The following is a 21,134-nucleotide window of genomic DNA, read 5'->3' as shown; positions in this document are numbered from 1 at the left end:
TCATGGTTGTAAAGTGATACAGACCAACTTCTTTACCCTCTAAATCTCTCCACCTGTAAAACACACACACACACACACACACACACACACACACACACACACACACACACACACACACACACACACACACACACACACACACACACACACACGTTTAGGATGGGTTTAGGCATAAAATGCCTTAAAAGTGTATTTTTACAAGCCTTGGGAGATGGTGGAAGTAAAGTGAGAAGTTACGAGGGCTTTTTGTGTCTCGGGGTATTTCACTCTAATGTGCTCCTTGTTTCGAAGCAGCTGCTGCTTTGGGCATTGAGCCTGTTTTCCTCTTTTTGTCTCACTTTCTCCCTTGTTCTCTCTGCTGTTAACTTCTTCCTCACAGCCAGATGAAGGGGCCATATTTTTCCTCTCTAGCCGCCGATCTGCAGCTTTATCGCGCCTCATAAAAGACGTTTGCTTTTGCCGCAGTGCGAAATTATGTCTTGCTCCTGCTCCTTTTTGCTTCACCTTCTCATCTGTTGTGTTTTACTTCGTCTTATTAAAAACAATTAGAAAATACTGTAGTGTCCGCGTTTGTGTTCCTTTCCCTTTTTCCATACTACTTTTTTTTTCATGTCATTCCCTCCAAGTCTTGCTCCGAGTATGTGTGTGTGTGTGTGTGTGTGTGTGTGTGTGTCATGCATTAGTAGCCTGCTGTAGCTGCTCCATATGCCTGTGGCTTATGAGCAGATAGCTGGAGACACTTGGCTAAGCTGAATGGAAAATAAATGGCCGTGTTCGCAGCCGAGACGCAGACAAGGAAATCAATCACACACACTCATCTGAACACCACAGCTGCAGCAGGAGATGAGGTGTGAAAGTGTGTGTGCAGGAGAGAAAGGAGTGTGTGTTTAGCCATATTTGTGATGCTTGCACAGGATGTCAGTCAGCTTGTGAGCTAGCATCTGTGTTTATTCAGACTGCTGCAACACTGGTGTGTAAGAGGATGAAAACAAGTGTGTATGAGCTGAAAAGTGATTACTAAGAAGGCTAATGATCTCCTGTACAGGTAAAGTGTGCTCTCAGGCAGCGCAAGATGAGCTGACTGATCTGTGTGAGTCATCGCTGTGATTACTTTCACCTTTTATGCATCCACTCAATCCAACAATGATTCATCGGGGCCCTTTCCACCACTCTTTCATTTGAAAGGTAAATGAACCATTGACAGAGCATGCTCAAGCTGTGCGTGTGTGCACGTCTACAAAAGCTGTGGATAAATGTCTGCATATACAGACTGTATGGTTTTCTGTAGTGTCTCTACAAGGACTACCGCGGTCAAATTTCATGCGTCGAGCATGTGACACGCTTTCTCACTGCTCACAGAAAAGCTCAAAGCTGCTCGTTTATGAAAAAAAGAAAAAAGCACAGTTAGCTTTCTTAATCTTAATACCCGACTTGTTCCACATTTCAGCTTCAAATACACTGTATGAGTTTGATTTGTCAGAGGCACACAGGCCTTCCTGTAATGTCATAGTCACATTATGGAAAACAGTGGCTGCAGACTGCAGCACGCCCAAAATAACTGTGACTGTGTGCAATGATGTCTGCTTCAACTGCTCTGTGAACACTTACAGGCAGCTGAGGTCTGACACAAGAGCACTGAGACTGAGTCCATTTCAGTTTCTCAATGCAAAAACCCCCAAACAACAAAGGGCACTGCTGTGTTTTTATTCTGATGGAGCTGAACGAGAGGCTCATAAATAGACTCGTCAGTAAATGCAGCCTGATTTGTCAAAATGTCACCAGAAGCTGAAGTTTTGTTTGCTGCTTTTTGATACATACAGCTTCATAGCATCCACGTGTGTGTCGCCAACTTTTTTTTCAGAAATATCAGCTTCAGGACACAGAGTTGGGCTTGGACAGTAACTCATACTTGTAGTGTAGTTCAGAAGCCCCGAACTTTGTTTATTATTTTCTATTATTGGTTTATTTTTCTTCTTTTTTTTAAATTTAAATTTAAATTTTAGTTACCGTGCCAATATTCTGTGTATAGATTTATTGTGACCTCTAATATCTTTTGAAATTACTGAGTAATAGCTAATATAGTAAATACTTTTTAATCAATAATAATAGAAGGTTTGTAAGTGTGAGTGATCTGAGCTGACCAGAATAATCGGAGAAAGCGGGCAGAAACCTGCCGCTCCACATCTACAAATCTATAACCAATGCAGCACAAACACATGCGCAAAATAGATCTGTGGAGGCTGAAAGTATGTAGCTTAGTCAGTCAGTTTACCTAGCCTTCTTTCAGTCTGAGACGATCGTATCAACATCAAGTAAAAAGCACAGATAGATAGATGCTTATGGCTCCGCCCCTGTAAACAAAACATGTTGCTCCATGAAACGGCCCCTCCCATACGGAAAAGATATATATAAATCTTATAAAGTTTGTATCTGTCTTGTGTGAAACTTGTATGAAAAGCATACAAGAGTGAAAACAGATATAAGATCCCTTGAAAAATTATATAATGAAACTTGTATGTTTTGGATACTTACTGGAACAATATATGAAAGTAATGAGAAAGTGGCCACTTTCATGAGTGAATCATAGAAGCCTTCTATGATTCACTATATGAAGCAAGCCAAATCTGATGCAAGTTTTTTCTATTTCTTTTCCATATGGGCTGGCTTACAAAGGGCGTGGCCTCTGAACTGACATGATGACATAGTCTAGTCTTGTTCTCCACGATTTCAGTCATCAGTTGTGTTTTCCACCTAAATTTCAAATTTTTGTATGTTTTTCTGGTTCCATGCTATCTCTCTCAGCCTCCTCCTCATGTTTTCTTGGCCTCCCTAATTTATGAAATTTCACACAGCAAAGCTCAGTTTTTCTCCTTCCAACAAGCCGAGATTATGCCGTGTTTGGTTCCTCCTCTCTTTTGAACTGAAAGTTAACAATAAATGGAAAAATAAATAAAAGATTAGGTGAGTTTTTGCGAGTCTCTCCACGCACAGATGTGACGCATTCTGTTCCAAACACATGTGGTGTATTTATCGAACCATCTGTGTGTGCTTTGTCTCAGTGTTCTGAGTGCACCTCTCTCCTCGTTGCATATGTATTTAAGGGAGGGCTGCTCAAATGAAGTAGACAGGTTAACTTCGGCTAATTAAAATATGTTTTCTGCTGGATTTACTCTAGTGTCCATGTCTATTTACACAAGCCAGATCGACTGCAATGAGGATTTAAACATGTACTGTATTAAACTGAACCTTTAATTTACACAAGCAACAAAAGAAAAAAGTAACAGTTAAGCTACAAGATAACTGAATGTAAACAAGTGTGGATTTGAACCTTTGACTTGTAGTCACTGAAGATGAATTTGATCTGTACGGCAGACACAAAACAGACATAAACACTCACACCTTGTCTTTATGTCTTGAATATAAACTTCCTATAGACATTCACGTAGCTCACTCTTGCTGCCCGTGCTGCACTGCTGCAACATGAACAAGTATCCTAACAGGTTGACTGACGAGACAAAAAGTACAACAAACCCAAAACAAGGTGGTGATGATGGTGGTCTGGGGCTGCATCGACGACTTGCTGTAATTGGTGAAACTCTGAATTGTGCTTGCATAACTTCTACCAGGGAAATTCAGACGGAGAACGCCAGGCCATCAGTCCTTAAACTGATGCTCAAGGGCACTTGGGCTATGCAGCAGCTTTTCACAGTCATCATTTAATAACTTCATATTGTACCTGTGTTATCCTTATAGATGTAAAATATCTATAAGATGTAAAAATGTATTTGATGATCTGAAACATGTAAATTTGACAAAAAAAATGATTCCACTACCAAATAATTGCAACTAAAAATGTATGTCAGTAACAGTGTTTCAAATTGAATATCTATGCACATGTGTGTGTGTGTGTGTCAGTTGTAATATGTGTCTCACCCAGTGGAGGGCAGTGTGTGACCAGAATGTCTGTGTTGTCTGGGATCTGGTTCCACTTATCCAGCAGAGCTTGACCTCGCGGCAGGTTGAAGCCCCAGCCGTAGTACCAGGGTTGCCTGCATACACACACAAGAGAAAACAGAGACATCATGCTTTGTCTTACAGCATCCAACAGGTGTCGCAAACCTTCTAGTTCTCCAGTTTTACATTAACAACACTGAACACTGGAGTTGAGCATTGCACTAAACACAGGACCTTTCTTTTTATTACCGGGTGTAAATCAGAACTCGGTCAGTCTAAATTCTACATGATAAAATCGATGAGTTCGATCCCTGGCTGCTCCAGTCTACATGCCAAATATCCTTGGGGAAGATATCCATCGGAGTATGAGTGTGTGTGAATGGTAGCATAGCAAAAAGTGCATGCTTGACTGAGGTTGTGTGAAGTGCTTTGATTGCTCAAAAGGACTAGAAAAGCGCTAAGAACAAGTCCATTTACCATTACCCTGACCTCAATAATCTGCTGGCTGATCGTTTGTTGTAGAATTCATTCTCACAGTTTAATTTAAAGGACCCAGAAAATAAAGCGGAGCTGCTGTCCAGTACATAAGCACCTCACAGCACTGCATTTCCTTTGTTTCACCTGTCTGTATGACCGCTGTATTTTATTTATGTGTATTTTGTATCTGCCACTCCTCAGTGCATGCAAATCACACATGAAGAACTAATCATGGTGAAACACCCTGCGTTATTTGAGCAGAGCTCATTTCTATCATTTAATATCTGCTTTATAGTCAGAGATGAACACTAATAAAGAGGAAAACACATCAAAGCAAGATTTTAAAAACTGCAAAAGAAAACACATTTTTAGTAACATGACCAAACTGTTTCTGCATCGTGGATAAAGAGCATGTTGAACAACTAAGTGCTACAAAATGAGAGGGAGTTATATTGCAAAACAACATATACAGTAAACTTGTGAAATCTGTTGTGTTGAAGCTTCTTCGTGATGACGGTCTACGTGGAGTTTTTCTGATCTATGTAACTTTTGGCACTGGTAGCACATTTGTGGCCCGACCTCTGGAAGCTGTCTGCAACTTTAAGAATATCTCACGAAAATGTATGGAGATCATCAAAGTTGACACGCGATGCTGACCCATTATTCCTTAACAATGTTTAATGATGCTCTGATACGTGTAACCTTGTAATTGCGATGCCCGACCATGCTTGCTTTCAGTCGCTAAACATGCAGTTTGACCTTCGGGACATGAAAGCAGTAATAGGATGTAGAGCAAAGGGATAAATCAAATGGTTTTGAGGGAGATGGGTGAGTAGAAAGATATATTAAACATCTCCTTGCGCACAATCAAGCCTGGAATGCACCAGGATGAGAAGACAAGGGAAAAAAGAAGAGGAAAGCCTTGATGGCTGGGGCTCGTGTCCCTTTACTTTGATAGCGGACGCCTTGGCCGTGAGTGATGCAGAAGAAATTAACATGTCACTTACAATCTGTACTCCGATCCATCTTCCTCGACAACACGCTGCACGCTTGTGTACATGTGTGCAACCACAGGCGACAACGTCCTCGGCTGCTGCCATGCAACCAACTTTTTATAAATTGCTGAGTGCAGTCACTCAAAACACCAACTTTATCGCTGCGGCCACTGCCGACACGTCTGTGCTCAGTGAAACATCAGATGAGGATTTTTCGGAATAATTTCCGGTGTGTGCCGATGTGTGTGGGCGGGTGTCTTACATGGTTAGGAACTTCAAAGACAGAAAGACAGGACTGAAGATAGGAAGAAATATCTGTCACAATGAATGTTTTCCACCTTTCCCTCTAATTAATAAAGCTAAAAATGGCAGCTTGGAGGTCAACAATGCGGGGACGGCTGGTCAAGCAGATGCGACAGTGCATCATGGAAAATCACCTCCTGTTTCAGCTTGAGTGCGTGCGATTAAAATTCCATTACTTCTTGAAGATCAGAGACTAAACATTTCTGACGAATGATCCAACACTGCCCATGAACACAAGCTCAATAATTTACATGGTGAATATTAAAACACTTGGACTGGCCTTAGCATATTAATGGAGCCTGTGGAATTTAATATTCATGTTGATCTTAACATAGATGTCTCAATGAAAACAGATGAGCTCAGCTATACGATTGATGCTGCGGATTCTCTCTGTGAGGGATAAAGAGCGAGTAAAGGAGAAGACGAAAGAAACCCTTGTGTTAATGACCAGCACGTGCTGATTCAGCTTAACAGCGATAGATAAGCAAAGAGAAAAATTCATGAAGACACTGATAACAAGTGGTGAGATGCTTGGATTGACACATAAACGCTCAAACCAACCATTTTGCTTGTTTTCTTAAAATAAAGTACATTTTATGGTGTTTGCAGACTGTAGAGAGGCTGTAGTGAGAGTAGGAAGCTGATGAGAGCCACGAGAGGTGGAGGTATGCACTGGAGTGTCAGTGGAAGCCAGACAGAGTAAATGTGTGTGGATGAGAAGCAAACAGATGGAACGAGTTTCAGGACCCGTGTCAACCAACCACCTGCTCCCTTGATTCAAAGGCAAAGAATGAGACGGCGTCATTGCTCAGAAGGTTGTGTTTTATTTCATTGTTACACCTGGATCTGTTGTTTCTGTCTCTGTGATGGAGTGAAAGCTTAAGTTTAGATGCATCATTAGTTTTTCTTCCATTTTGCCACCATAGTTAAGGAGAAACACTGTTTGAGCATCACATTTCAATGCACTGTGCACAGATTTTAGTGCAGGGTATCATGTGAGACCATAGCCAAGTGTGCCCTACTAGTGTTGTTGCACTAGGGCACCAACGCTGTGCCTCACTGCTGAATGCAGCATCTTCCAAAAGGTGCACATTTTTACTTTAAAAGTCTACATTCTCCATTTCTGATTTGCAGGACACTCGTCAAATTTTCACTGGTGCTAAGTGGGTAGTTGGTCAGTGTTTGCAGAAAAAATGCTTCATCCAAATAAATAAGGGCAACTCTAGAATTCTGTTAGCATGGAGACTTTTGTTGCAGCACAGTATAGTGCACTAAGCAACAGTGAAATGCATGGGGGTTAAATGGTGTCGTTAGCATTTTAGCAATTGATCTTTCTGCCTGAAACCCAGCAGGTCTTTAGACTTCCGTGACTGCCCTGATGAAGATGAAGGCAAAGTCTCCTCTGGATGAAAGCCATGTGATTATGCCATCAACTGTTGTAACTTGGTGTGGAATTTAGTCAGTTTTCTACTTATTTTTTTTAACTGTAAGGAAAAGAATTAATGCTGAAACTGACACTATGCTTTGCAATATGGTTAGAAGAATATATCATTTCTAGTTTTCTGCATCTTCGGGCTCGTATGACGTTTTAAAGAAAGCAGAAGGAACTGATGATTGATCACTGAGCACCTGTCAGAACTTTTTGAAACATAGTTTGGTGGAATAAAAACTTATAACAAGATTTTCAAAAGGCTGCAAAATTTCCAAAGGAAGAAAAAATCATTATCTCAAATTCGTCATAAAGTCCCTAAAACACTGATGGTCTAGTCTATCATTTTGTCAACGAAGGATTATAGTACCTTTGCTAAAGCACTGGAGCTTGTTTTAATTTGGTACCATCAATCATTCTGTATGGGAAGGTGTCACTCTCTTTCAAACAGTTATATCTCATTTTACCAGCAAACCTCCTCATAGTGTCCACGGTGCCAGGAAAACGTGTCCGTGCCGATTGTAGGCGTCACAGTTACTAAAAAGAGATTATCTCCCGCGAGGAACTGACCGTATCTTCTTTCTAGGAGAGAACCACTCCTGTGTTTGCTGAGCAAACCCGGGAATAACTAAATGTAATTCCACTGATCATATCCCTGCTGCAAAGTGATGTTTTTTATCAGGTAAGAGATTACAATGATACAGGTGATTTGTGTTAAGTTACAGGAGTAGAATCAGGCGTGCGGGCGTAGGGGGAGCGTATTAAAGATTCTGTTGACGTGCTGGGCTGCTGTTTGTTATGGCTTTTACAAGAGAAAAAAGAGGAGAAAACAGATGTTTGTGCTACAGAACTCAGTCCCCAGGCGCATCTTCGGGCTGCGCGGGGGAAAAAACACAACAGCCATGAAACCGTTACTTTCATTTCTCACACTCACACAAACGTTCAGAGCTACTGGCTTCACCTCTCCTAAGGACAAGAGGAAAAGTCAAACTTGAATGCATTTTTGCAGACCCATTTTCACTTGGGTTTTCATGCATGTGTTTAACACTGTCAGTGTATATATTTGTGCATGTCTGTATAACAGAGGGGCCTCAGATATCACCCGAGCGAGTCCACGAATCATTGAATGCCTCTTCTACCTCATTCTCTCTCTTCTTCATCTCATCACGTATCTGTGCCCGTTTCTCCTCCTCTCCTCTTTCTCCTCTTGACATATTACTCCATCTCTCTGTGAATGTGTGTCTCTCTCTCCTCATTTCTCCTCCTCACTCACCTCGTTAGCGAGGGAAACGACCTGCTGCCAGGAGAGCAGTCTGCTCTCTGTGAGGCCACGTTGAGAGGGAATTTTTGAAAAGCACATCAGCAGCGGAGTTATTCTGAGGTCCAGCAGGGAAGAGAGAGAAACAGGGTTTGGAGACAGGTCAGGAGGAAGTAGGACTGTACATCCAACTTTAATTTAAGACAGAAATCTGGCCAAAGGTCAGCGCATTTTTAAGTATCAAAAGCTGGCCCTTGCCAGGTTGGTTATGATTATTGTGATCTGGCCAAAGACATTTGCATATTTAGATTTTTAACAGTTACAGAGCAACAGTAACTGCCGGTGTATCACTCGCCTGGAGGCTTGCTGGTCTACAACTGCCCCCTGATACTCCTATACATCCTTACATTTGTCATTCATTGTACATTTTCTTAAGTGCTGGGGCAGCTCTGATGCAAATATCTTTACAGATGTAATGATCGGAAAGCTCACTTGCTTCATTAAAGCCCTCATTGTGCTTGTTCCTTTCAACTGTCGTACACCAATGTTAGCCAAGCAGTTAGTAACAGAGCTAAACCTCTGACACTATGACTGTGGAATATGGAAAGGAGCAAATGTTATAACATCGGCTGAATGGAACTGCACAGCCGTGTCATAACCCTCTATAAATATCAAATTAATATTTCTCACTTAGTGTATCAAAATGCTACTACGTAGTAACACTCAGGTGAAAAAACAAATCCAGGTGTGATGGTAGAAAAAAGTGCTAAAAACACATGAACACTAGTCACAATGGAAGTGTTGAAAAGCAAAAGATGAAAAAAGGGATGTTGAAGTAAGCGCTGTGTTTTTAAAGTATACAAAGAGGAAGTAAGAACTACAGAAGATTAATATAACGAGGTCCATCCTAATGTTTAACACAGGCCCTGTGCTAATCATTACATGCACCGACACAGTGAAAACACCCAACTGTGATCACCTCTGCTAGATTTAATTAACTACTCACGACTTAACAACCCTAATAACAGCCTTGCAGGCAGGTTGGGTTGGGCCACAGCGGTGCGCGCACACACACACACACACACACACACACACACACACGCACACACACACACACACATACGCACACACACACACACACACACACACACACACACACACACACACACACACACACACACACACACACACACACGCACGCACGCACACACACACACACACACACACAGGTTTCTCCATACTTGTAAATGCATTCATGCCTGTAAAATTGTGATTTTATTTCAAACCACCTCTGCCTGACATCTATCTGTTTGCCTGTGCTTGCAAACCTTGCTGGGGAAGAAGTGAGCAGAGGGGCGCACATGATCCCATGAGACTTAACAGCTCTCGCAGAGGTTGATTGCAAAGTCTCTACTAAATCATCTGGCAGGTGAGACCACCTGCAGGTAAATTAACACTAGCTGCACCACACAAAGTACTTCTTGCATATGGCATTGATGTAACTCAGTTTTTACTCCTAATGACTGCTGGATGCAACAAAAATGTATTAATACAAAATTTTTAAAATGCAATATACAGTTTGATTAGTTAGAAGACACTGTCAAATCTTTGTTGACTACAACATCTCTTACTTTTGACTAGATAGACTGTGGCATTTAAATGCTCAGCTGGTACTGAGGGGCTCAGAGTGTGCCAAGATAATATCCCCCACAGCATTACACCACCAGCAGCAGCCTGGACTGCTGAGACAATCCAGGGTGGTTCTGACCTTATCATCTAAATGTTGCAGCAGAAATCAAGGCTCAGAAGAACAAGCAATATTTTTCCAATGCCCTGTTGTCCAAGTTTGGTGGCCCTGTGTGAATCCTAACTTCAACTTCCGGTAGCACTTTCTGCTACAGCTCGGTAATAAAGTGGTAATAGTAAGGTAACAAGGGGGAAACAAGAGGGTAATAAGGTGGTAATCTCTAAGTTACCATTTATGCAATTTATGCAATTGCCAACTAATATCATGGAAGCAACAGTGGTTACAATTGAGTAATATTATGCTGAAATTTATGTAATTGCATAATAAGGGCCCCAAAACTGGGGGTAACAATGTGGAAATAGAGCTTGGTAATAAAGTCGTAATAGTAGGGTAACAAGGAAAAAACAAGAATGTAATAATGTGGTAATTTCCAAGATATTACCACTCAGTTACCTGTGGTAGGTTCTGTGTAATAAGCATAAATAATAATAATAATAATAACAAACAGCCGGATTCCTACTTTCCATTTTGTCCCTGGATAAAGACAAAGAAGGAGTTGGGTGCCAACTGCTAACTTTAGCCACTGTTTGCCTCCTTTTTGTTTGCCTCCTAGATCCATGCTTGCATAAATCAGTGGATTATACCAATACATTTAAAATCAAACCCATATTATAGCTACTGCTGTAGAACTGCAAGGTAAGTAAAACCTTTTTTTATTCCTTTAGTTATATTTAGGACCATGTCTTTTGTAGTTATTAACTGTCACATACTGTCACCTTACACCACTAAGAGAGTAGCTAACAGTAGGTTAGTAGCTAATGTTAGCTTAGCTAATAATACCTAGAGTAGTTCTAAAAACTAAGGTTGGATAAAAGTAAGACTGTCATGAAAAAGCTGATCGTTATTATTGTAAATATGGACAGAGAACAAGATGCGGTTAGTAATACTTTCAATTTTTTTTCTCTGACAGTTTTTGTTTTTTTTGTGAGGAGTTTTTTTTTTTTGTGAGGAGTTTTTTTTTTGTGAGGAGTTTTTTTTTTGTGAGGAGATTTTTTTTTTTGTGAGGAGTTTTTTTTTTTTTTGTGAGGAGTTTTTTTTTTTTTTTGTGAGGAGTTTTTTTTTTTTTGTGAGGAGTTTTTTTTTTTGTGAGGAGATTTTTTTTTTGTGAGGAGATTTTTTTTTTTGTGAGGAGTTTTTTTTTTTTGTGAGGAGTTTTTTTTTTGTGAGGAGTTTTTTTTTTTTTTTTGTGAGGAGTTTTTTTTTTTTTGTGAGGAGTTTTTTTTTTTTTGTGAGGAGTTTTTTTTTTTTTTTTGTGAGGAGTTTTTTTTTTTTTGTGAGGAGTTTTTTTTTTTTTTGTGAGGAGTTTTTTTTTTTGTTTCCTGTTCTCATGCTGTTCTCCCATAGGTGCCCAGCCTGAGAAGAGGTCTCTTTTTTTCCTCTTGTACTTTTTCCCATTGTTGTGTAATTTTTCTGTGTTTTCTCTGCAACGCTGCCGATCTCCGACTGTATTCCCATGTGATGTCTTTGTTGTGTGTGTAAGTCGGGGGGTCCTATTCCTCTGCGGGGCAACCTGCATATGGCCAATAAAGCATTCAATCAATCAATCAATCAATCAATCAAATGAGACATATATATTTGCCCCAAAAATTAAACACTCCAGTTTAGGTCATGTTTGCAGACCATGTGGTCTTCTGACATGTCGTATTTAAATCCACAAACTAAATGCACTGATTCTTATATAGCGCTTCTCTACTCTCCAAAGCACTGTATGCAACATGCCACATTCACCCATTCTCACAAGCACTTTCTTTACACGTAGTGCTTTCTAACTACATTCACACTCCAATGGATGCATCGCAGAGCAACTTGGGATTAGTATCTTGCCCAAGGATACGTGACATGCAGACTTCACGTGCAGACTGGAGGAGCCAGTGTTTGAACCACCAACCTACTGATCAGTAGGTGACCTGCTCTACCTCCTGAACTACAGCCACCCCAAACCTGTTGGGCAACTTATTGTGAACACTCCATTTGGCTCTGCCATGGACATGGTGAGGCTACATGTGCTTTATTTACCTATCAGCTTATTAGATAATGAAGAAACAGTAATGACCCTGCTTCTGTGTTCAAGAATGAATCCCTTCTCTTACTGACAGTCCCTCAGTGCGCAGTAAGGCTAACTGCAGAAATATTAGTGTGTTAAAAGTTCAGTACCTTAATGACGAGGGTCCCTGAAAGATTTAATTTTGAGAAGGCACAAACCCACCGGGATTTAATGACAAATACAACTGCATCATAAGAACAAAACCATAATGGTGATTTTAAAGAATGTTTAGCACAAAGGTCAATTAAGTTCAGTTGAATTTTATCTTTACAGCTCCAGATCACAACACCAGTGACTTCGAGTCACTTTACATCGTAAGGCAAAGACCCTACAATAATACAGGGAAGGCCCAACGATTAGATGACCCCCTACGAGCAAACATTTGGCAACAGTGGGAAGGAAAAACTTCCCGGTTCAGGTAGTGGCAGCCATCTGCCACGACAAAGACACACTATGTAAAAGGGCCAGAAGCTTACAAAGGAACCAGAACCAGATCGTGCCATACATTTGCCTAAATATGTTTATCCCCTCCAGTGGCAGTAATTAAGGGTGCACTCCAGGCACTTTAGTACAATGGACAGTGTCCTGACAACTAGATACTGCACTGCAGGATCGGCAACATTATGCTAGAATAGAAAAAAATGTCAGTGAACATGTTACAGATATGGTCAATAATATGCAAAACTGCAGTGTGCCAAATATATTAACTAACTGTATTTATTAGGTTGATAGAAAACATAATCCGGTGGCTTTAATGTTCCCTTCAAAATCGGTGCTTCAGTTAAGCTGTGTGGGAATGCAATTTGTAGGAGAGAGACGGCTGCGTGCCAGAGCGAACACTGCCATGAAAAAGTTAAACCTATTAGAAACGTCTGTTATGGATTTCATTATTTTTTGACGAGCCTGCCACATCGAACAGCCAACTCAAAAGCTCCGAGTGAGTTATTACATCTACAAGGCTGCGGTATTGATCAACACGCAAAATTATTATAACGTGTGACCGCTAGCATAAGGAATTACAGGCCATTCCAACATGTCTGGAAACGCTTTGCAGAGCAATCCAGGAATTCCTGCACACATTTGTAACCGAAGCTTTTAACGACATAGACAAAAGGACACATTCACAGGAACCTTTATGACATCCCGTTCTAAATTGATTTTCCCTTTGCAGCTGTAACAGCATCCACTCTTCTGGGAAAGTTTTCCACACCTATAAAATTTTTCCCACTCATCCCAGAGAGCAATTGTTGGGTTAGATACTGATCTTGGTGTTTGATGAGACATCAGTCAGGACTTTGCGCAGGCCAGTTAAGTATTTCCGTTCCAACCATCAAACAACGCCTTTATGAAGCTGAAGCAAGCTTTCTTCTCACTGGACCAGTAAAATAATGATACGTCTGTCTTTACACTGTATTAGACTGAAACGTAATATTAAAACGTAAGTCTTAAACGACTAGAATGACAACAATAGTGATAGAGACAAGATAATACAAAGCAAAGTCAAGAAATCAAAGAAGGCAGCAAAACACAATCGAATATTTAGAAAAAGAATCTAATTTTCTTGAGTACAGATTCAGTATTGTGTGTTTCGAAAAGCAGAGGCTCCACCAGGCCTGCTTTCACTCACCATCCCCTCTCTCCTCCCACACAATGGGATTAGCAGTGCTTATTTAAGCTAATTTGACTCAGTCAGTTTTAACTCAACAGACATGGCGACACTCGTGGACATAAGCAGGCATGTGCGCAGAGGCAAAATCTGCACATGTGCTTCAGTGTTCACATAGCCTGTGGTGGTACACGCCAAGCATGCAAGAGTTTGACTTGCTCGGCCCACTCAGCCCAGCGGGACGCCGAGCGACACAGAGGGGGAACAAGTTGTTTTATATGGCGCAAAGAGACAGTTCTTCACGTTAATTATTTATCGTGACTCAAAACCACTGTGGACGCACGCTATTCGATTCCCCCAGTCGTGGACAGACTTTGATGTTTAATCACGAGCAGCACACACGCAAGTCCAACCACCATAGTGGCTTGATCCTCACAGCAGGAACACAGAGAGGCAGAAACAGGGCAGGAGAACAAGAGCCACTGAATGAGAGGATGGGGGGACAGACAAAAAAGAGGACGGTAAAATACACAAATGAAGAGAAAGAAACGGGAATCATTAGTTAATAGATGAGGGCATGATGAAAGAGATAGAGAGAGCAGGGAAGGAAGAGAGGAAGAGAAGCAGTGAGGGAGGAACACAGCGCTAGAAGCAGGATTAGAGATGTGACAGAGACTCGCCTGCAGCATCTTTCTCACTGTCAGAGTGTGTGTTGTGGTGTACTAACACCACCTTACTCCATCCAACACACACACACACACACACGCACACACACGCACACACGCACACACACACAGGTGTGCTCAATGTTCTTAAACTGATAGAAAAGCATTTTTTACATTATTAGTTCCTTATGGAGAATGTTAACTTAGAATAGAACAAAACAGCCTCTTATTGTCAGCAAGATGTTCAACGAAATTATTTAAATTATCTGCACATGTACAACTTTGTCATAAAGAAAATCATTTTATTTATCTCTCCTCTGTCATTACCTCAGCCAAACGACTCTTGCTGCCTAAGCCTGAGCAGCCTGTTGGCAAACGTCATGTAATATGACTAATAACTTATAATTTTCATATCAATATATTTTATCCTGGAAATGGCCTTTAATGGAAAAAAAATCCTTAAAGTTCAACAGAATAAGATTTAATTCCATTTAATTCAGTTGTTGATTAAATTATTATAAAGTGCGTCAAGGAGCTTTACATTGTTATGCAAAGAGCCTGCACTGTTAGAGAGACAACAGTGAGAACCATCAGGAGCAGCATTGGGAAAGTGGAAGAATTCCCTTTAAACAGTAAGAAGCCTCACACTCGGGGGGAGGGGGGCATGTGCTGCACCTGGTTGTGCTGTAATGGGAACGAGGAGACAGAAGAAGGAAAAAATAGAGATGCCACAAACAATAGAAAGGACAAAAATCAAACTCAATAAATACAAGACAAAAGACAGTGACATGCAGCAGGTAAAATAAGTATTAAACACCAGTTTTCCAAGTAAATATGTTTCTAAATGAACTACTGACACGAAATCATCATCAGATGTTGGTAACAACCCATCAGATCCAGACATACAAAGAAGTCAAACCAGAGATGCTCATAAGCACGTAACACGTGAAGAAAAGAAAGTCGTGACACCAGCTGAAATCTATCAGTAATTAGAAAGCACTCCTGCTACTTAGTGCACATTAATATCAGCTGGTTCAACTGATGGCCTATAAATGGTGTGTCATTACCACATGTCACGATGGGTACAACCAGCGAGCGCTCCCACAACCTCATTGTTACAAAACATACTGATGCCATTGGTTACAAAAGAATTGAATAAATACTGGAGGTTCCAGTGAGCTCTGTTGGGGCCGTAATCATCATGGTGTGGCTCTGTGTGGCCTTTGAATAGCTGTCCACTGTAGTGACCACTATGCATGAGGGTTAAGATGAAACCAGGGTGGACGTTTCAGTAAAACAATCATCCTAAACACACGGCCAAGGGCTGGATAGGTTGTTACCAACATGAATGATATGATATTACATGTCCCATTATACTTTTTATAAGTTTTTCTTTGGGCATTGGCTGCTTTTCCACTCATGTCTACTCCAGTGTTTTATTCCAAGGAATACTTTTGTTTCGGTTTGTTAGCTGAGACACTTGAAACTCGACTCAGTGTTGTGTCTACACATAGCAGAAAACTTAGAATAGAACCCATGTTATCTCGTGTCTTTACCACCAGCCTGTTCCAAAAGTACTTCATTTGTTCCCATTTCTTCAGCTGAATCTCTGAAAAATGCCAAAGACACAGTGTGCCAGGCACAAAACTGTATTTTTGCACCAACAAGGTGATTCTGAAAGTGCTATTAGATGAAAACGTGGCACATCTTGACATCTTGGTGCACAGTTTGTTCTTTAAAAATTTGAGGAAATTAGTCGAGTAGAGAACCAAAAAAGAAGTGGCAGGCCTAAAAAACTGAACCGTATATAAAAGTCCCTAAGAAGCAGGAAATAATCCAGCTCAGGCCAAATATCGACCTGAGAAACAAATCCCCTCAGCTGACCCATCTTCTGTTTGCTGAAGATCGGTCACAAATATTCTGAATGCAACAGTGGCTCTCAATAAGCCGCTTTAAAAGAAAAGAAACACAAAGAAAAGGCTGAGATGTGAGAATTGGAGCGAACATTAATGACTTATGGAGTGATTTATCCAAATCTGAACATTTCAGGTCAAACGTTGTCAGTGTGTAATCAGGGGTCACCAGACAGGTAGTACATCTAGAAAACATGATGGGGGCTGGTATAAATGGTTATGGGGGTGGGGTGATTCACAATTGGTATATACAAAAACCAAATGCGATGACCATAAACAAGCTTGTAAACTAATGGATTTTATTCTGACTGCAGTTAAAATTTGTGGGAGATCTCAAATTATTTGTAGCGACTTTTCAGATTCAACTTTTTTTTCAAGTTATCTGATGTGGATGGGAAAAAATCTAGGTACAAACCTGTCAAAGCCTCATATTTTGATATTTGATCAATAATCTTGAGACGTTGGCTCTCATTCACTTTGATTTTGTCTTTTAAAATGAGTTTGATTACTCTGGAGGTTCATGTACAGTTGGTTTAAAGAATATTGGATTTTTTAGCTGCACTGCTCCTTTAATCTGCCCTTTTTGTGGCCTCAGTTTCACCTGTGTGGCGGTGAGTGTGTCCTCGCTGTAAACCTCTCTGCAGAGAGGCAGATTGGAGACATGTTGGCCCTCAGCATGACTTATGTAACTCACAGCAGGTCACAGAACACACACACACACACACACACACACACACACACACACACACACACACACACATATATTATCACTCTTAGCTCTTTGTGTGTGGGGAAGGGAGGGGGGATAATTTTATTATCACCTATCTCGGTGTTTAAGACAGATCTGTGTGATGGTGTAATTGCAGGTGAGCAGTGAGTGCAGCAGGGGTCTCTGCAGAAAGCAGCAGAAGGATAAGAAGACTGCCAGCGTGCTGATCTGCACACAGTGTTATACTAGACACAGTCATCTTTCCAGTGATACACTAGCAACACACACACTGTCAGCAGTGGGCCCAGTTGGGTTTGGTTTCCTTGTGTGTGTCCAAGCATCCTGTGAATCCTGGACAAGGACACTGTGGCATCACAGAGCCCATCTGTGGGACAGAGAGTGGGGACATCTGTCCATTTGACACACACAAATGGTGTGTGTGTGTGTGTGTGTGTGCACTTGTGTGTTGCTCACAGCTGTGTTCACTCACAGCTTTCACACCCATCAGCACCATTACACAGAAATACTATGATATTGCACACATTCCCAGTGAGTGTTACATGCCAACTACTATCTCACGGTTTATGGGATGAACTGCAACTGCACATATGTATGTGTGAGTGGAATACAGTTGTTATCTGTAGTGCATAGAAAGTATTTTTCAATTAACACAAACATGCACACACATATATTGAGGGCTCAACCAACAATTATTATGATAATGATCCAGATGGAAATCAGTAATGGAAGAAAAGGATGAAAGTGGAAAGTAGGGTTAAAATTTTTAAACAGTCAATATAATTGATATAGTCTACGTCAGGGGTCGGCAACCTCTCTGATGATGAGTGCCATTTAAAATTTCCTCAGAAGCCAACATGATTGCATTAGCAATAAATTTAATAACGCTCTATATTGACAGTTACACACTATGTAGAACAACTTCATAGAATTATATTTGTTCGCAGATGTCGGCGGCTATCAGCGAATAGTTATCAGCTATTTGGAAACAAAAAAAGACACTTTTTAATCCATAACAGCAAATGAACTGTACAACAGAAAATACAAATGCTATTTATGGTCTCCTCACAACAATGATAAGAAAAATAAACTGAGCCAATATAGCATGTTTGTTGATACAGAGACACACATGTTACTGTGATCTCTGGTCTCCACTCAGACACACAGGTCTCCGAGTGTCCAGCATTCAGGACACTGAGGACTCATGTGAGAGAAAATCTGCTCACACAGACATGTAGAGCCAAGTACTGTCAATAAGGCCTCTACAATGTTCTGAAGACCAGCAGGTGAACATGCAGCTCCATGAACACGCACAGCTGTGGATTCCAGCTGCGCTCGTAGTTCTGCAAACTTTGACCCCACAGAGTCGAGCTTTTCAGTTCAATCAGCTGCATTTCGATGTTGCATTAACTGGCAATAACTGAGCCAGTTAATGCGAGACAAATCCAGCTGCTCATTAAAGCTTTCTGGTTTGATCAGAAAAGAAAACATTGGTCCAAACACCTGAAAGTCCCAAAAACGCATAGTGAATTCTGTCTCGAGTCTACGGATGTATCCGTGTATCTCCGTGGTGCTGATGCTGTGCTGAGCAGAAAGCTCCTGAAGCATTTGAAGTGTCGGAATGTGGAAAGCTAACAACGTCCCTCTCACCAGTAGGCTAAGCTATTTTTAGCCAATTACAAGTTGAATCTGGTAGTTGGGGTTGTTAGCTAAGATATCGTCATTAAGAAGCGACACAGCTAATGTGTGTATGCGAGCTAATTTGCGATGTGCACCGCTGGCCCAGTCATTTATTTTTTGATGCACCTTCTCAGATTAATTCACTGCGTGTCGTGCCCAGGGCTGGACTGGGACACAAAATCGTTTTAATTAGAGACCGGCCCACCAGGTATTAAAGCCATAAAGCCTTTGAATGAAAGCAAACGCTGTTGTGACAGTGATGTACGCTCTCTGTGCCCCCCTTTCCCTGTTAATGCCCTACCTGCCCCCCTGGCAACACTTTGCTAGACCCGCCCCTGCACAGTTACCAGCTGTCAGCTACTTAGAAAAGGATCCTGGTGTTATTTGTCTCTCAGAAACAGTTCATAACTTCAACTCATTCATGTCACCTAAAAGGTAAACCTGTTTCTCCATCACCTGTTCAGCTCTGATGATTCAGTAAGGACATCTCCTGGTTTCATCTTCATGTTTCCCTCTCACCACATATCCAAACCGACATCATGACCAGCAGCTTTACAGCTGTGGCTCCAGCAAACATCAGCTGATACTAGAAATTAATATTAAATAAATTCTAACAACAGCTGATCAAGCTTAAACGTGCTGCTGTTGTTTAGCGCGACATCCGCTGGTTTCCTCTTTCTGGCGCAAACTGGGAGATAAACAAACGAGAGAGAAAAGCCGATCAGCTGATCACTGATCAGTTTCATGATTGAAGTAGCAACAGGAGAGAGAGGGGGAGAGAATGAGAGAAGAAGAGGCAGCTGTGCAGCATAACGACAGAATAAATCCAGCTTTGTGCCTTTTTCATTGTAGCTGCCTACGTCTCTTCTCAGCTCAATACGAAACGTGTAATATTTTCTCTGAATGAGGGACCATTCCATTTTTAAGGAGCCGTTGGAAACTCTACTAACTAACCTTATGAATAAAGTTCACTATCTGTAACATCATAGCACCACCCATAGCTGGACTGGCCATTGGGCATTTGCGCGGTGGGCCGCTGGCGATTTTTTGTTTTTATGGGCCGATCGATTTTTTTTTGGGGGGGAAGGGTATAAATAATGAAAGGTGTTGGATTGGCCAATTGGTCATGATCGACTCTGGGCTGGACCAATTACAGCCGAGGAGGTCGGCTGCACCCTCCCCCTTGTTTAGCAATCTTATAGACGAACTAAAGAAAATGGAGAACAAAATGGAAAGGAGGTGCAGAAAAAATTAGGGCCAAAAAGAAACAAGCCCTTCAGGCAGACGCTGCCAAATGTGTAAAAATAACTGAATTGTTTGGCGGTAGCTATGGCAGAGCTTCCACAGATTTAGCAACATCAGCAAGTGGTGGAGGCCAGCAGGTGGATAAGGGAAAGGGGAGGCAAGAGGAGGAGAGACCCGAGGCGGCCGCCGGTCATAGTGGCAGAGGAACTGAACTTCAGGTAAGAAGTTATGACCTGCTGTCTGTCTGTGTCAGATATAAACCAAGTTTAGTTGTAGTTTGTTTTCGTTGTGCTGACTTTTTACAGTCGCTTAGAATAACTGGTACTGCGTACTAGCTAGCATGACGGAGTTTAAATACTGCTGGGCGGGTGCTATGAAGTTACTGATAGTAAATTTTATTTTATGCTTAAGGTTAGTTTCTCAAACTCCTCAAAATCTTAACAAATTGTGCCAATCCTTACATGTTGCACCAGCTGATTTATCATCTAAAGTGGAGAAGTCTGTGACAGAGGAGACAGAAGAGCAGCAGAGAGAGAGATGGAGATGGAGAGATGACTTTATGTCATCCGTGAGGGATGCATTTGACATATGTTTCACATATTATAGCCCAACAAGTTACTTATAGCAATTTAAATACGAGCAATCAGTTTTTGGCAAATACCGGCTATTACAGTTAATAATACAACAGCTTCTTGCCATTTTTTGTGTTTCTTTTTATCGCTGTGTAACTGAGTTGAATTGAAAGCCTGCATGCGCTAGTACCTCTTGCCACAAGTTCCCAGAATCCGTTGCGGTTTTACCCCTGAATGACGTCACATTTTTGGTGGGCCGGTCTCTAGTCAAAATGCCCGGGCCGATTTTTTGTGCCAGTCCAGCCCTGGCACCACCCAGCTGTATAGAAACTCCGTCATGCTAGCTAGCACGCAGTACGAGTTATTGTAACTGACTGTAAAAAGTCAGCACAACGAAAATAAACTAAACCTAAACTTGTTTTATATCTGACCAAGATAGACTGCAGGTCATAACTTCTT

The 21,134-nt window shown here is 41.3% G+C and overlaps 1 protein-coding gene across 1 annotated transcript in view; it reads right to left on the bottom strand.

Annotated features, from left to right (window-relative positions):
• mpped1 (metallophosphoesterase domain containing 1) overlaps positions 1-21,134 on the bottom strand; it is a 93,594-nt gene that overhangs the window by 11,813 nt on the left and 60,647 nt on the right. Inside the window, exon 5 of the mRNA XM_026146499.2 lies at positions 3,934-4,049. Within this exon, the coding sequence (XP_026002284.1) occupies positions 3,934-4,049 (116 nt within the window). The remainder of the gene's footprint in view (positions 1-3,933; positions 4,050-21,134) is intronic.

The sequence above is a fragment of the Astatotilapia calliptera genome, chromosome 17 (assembly GCF_964374335.1).
Source record: "Astatotilapia calliptera chromosome 17, fAstCal68.1, whole genome shotgun sequence".
NCBI classification, from domain to species: domain Eukaryota; kingdom Metazoa; phylum Chordata; class Actinopteri; order Cichliformes; family Cichlidae; genus Astatotilapia; species Astatotilapia calliptera.
Note: the sequence above shows the minus strand (reverse complement) of the source record. Positions and strands in the feature narration are given on the sequence as shown.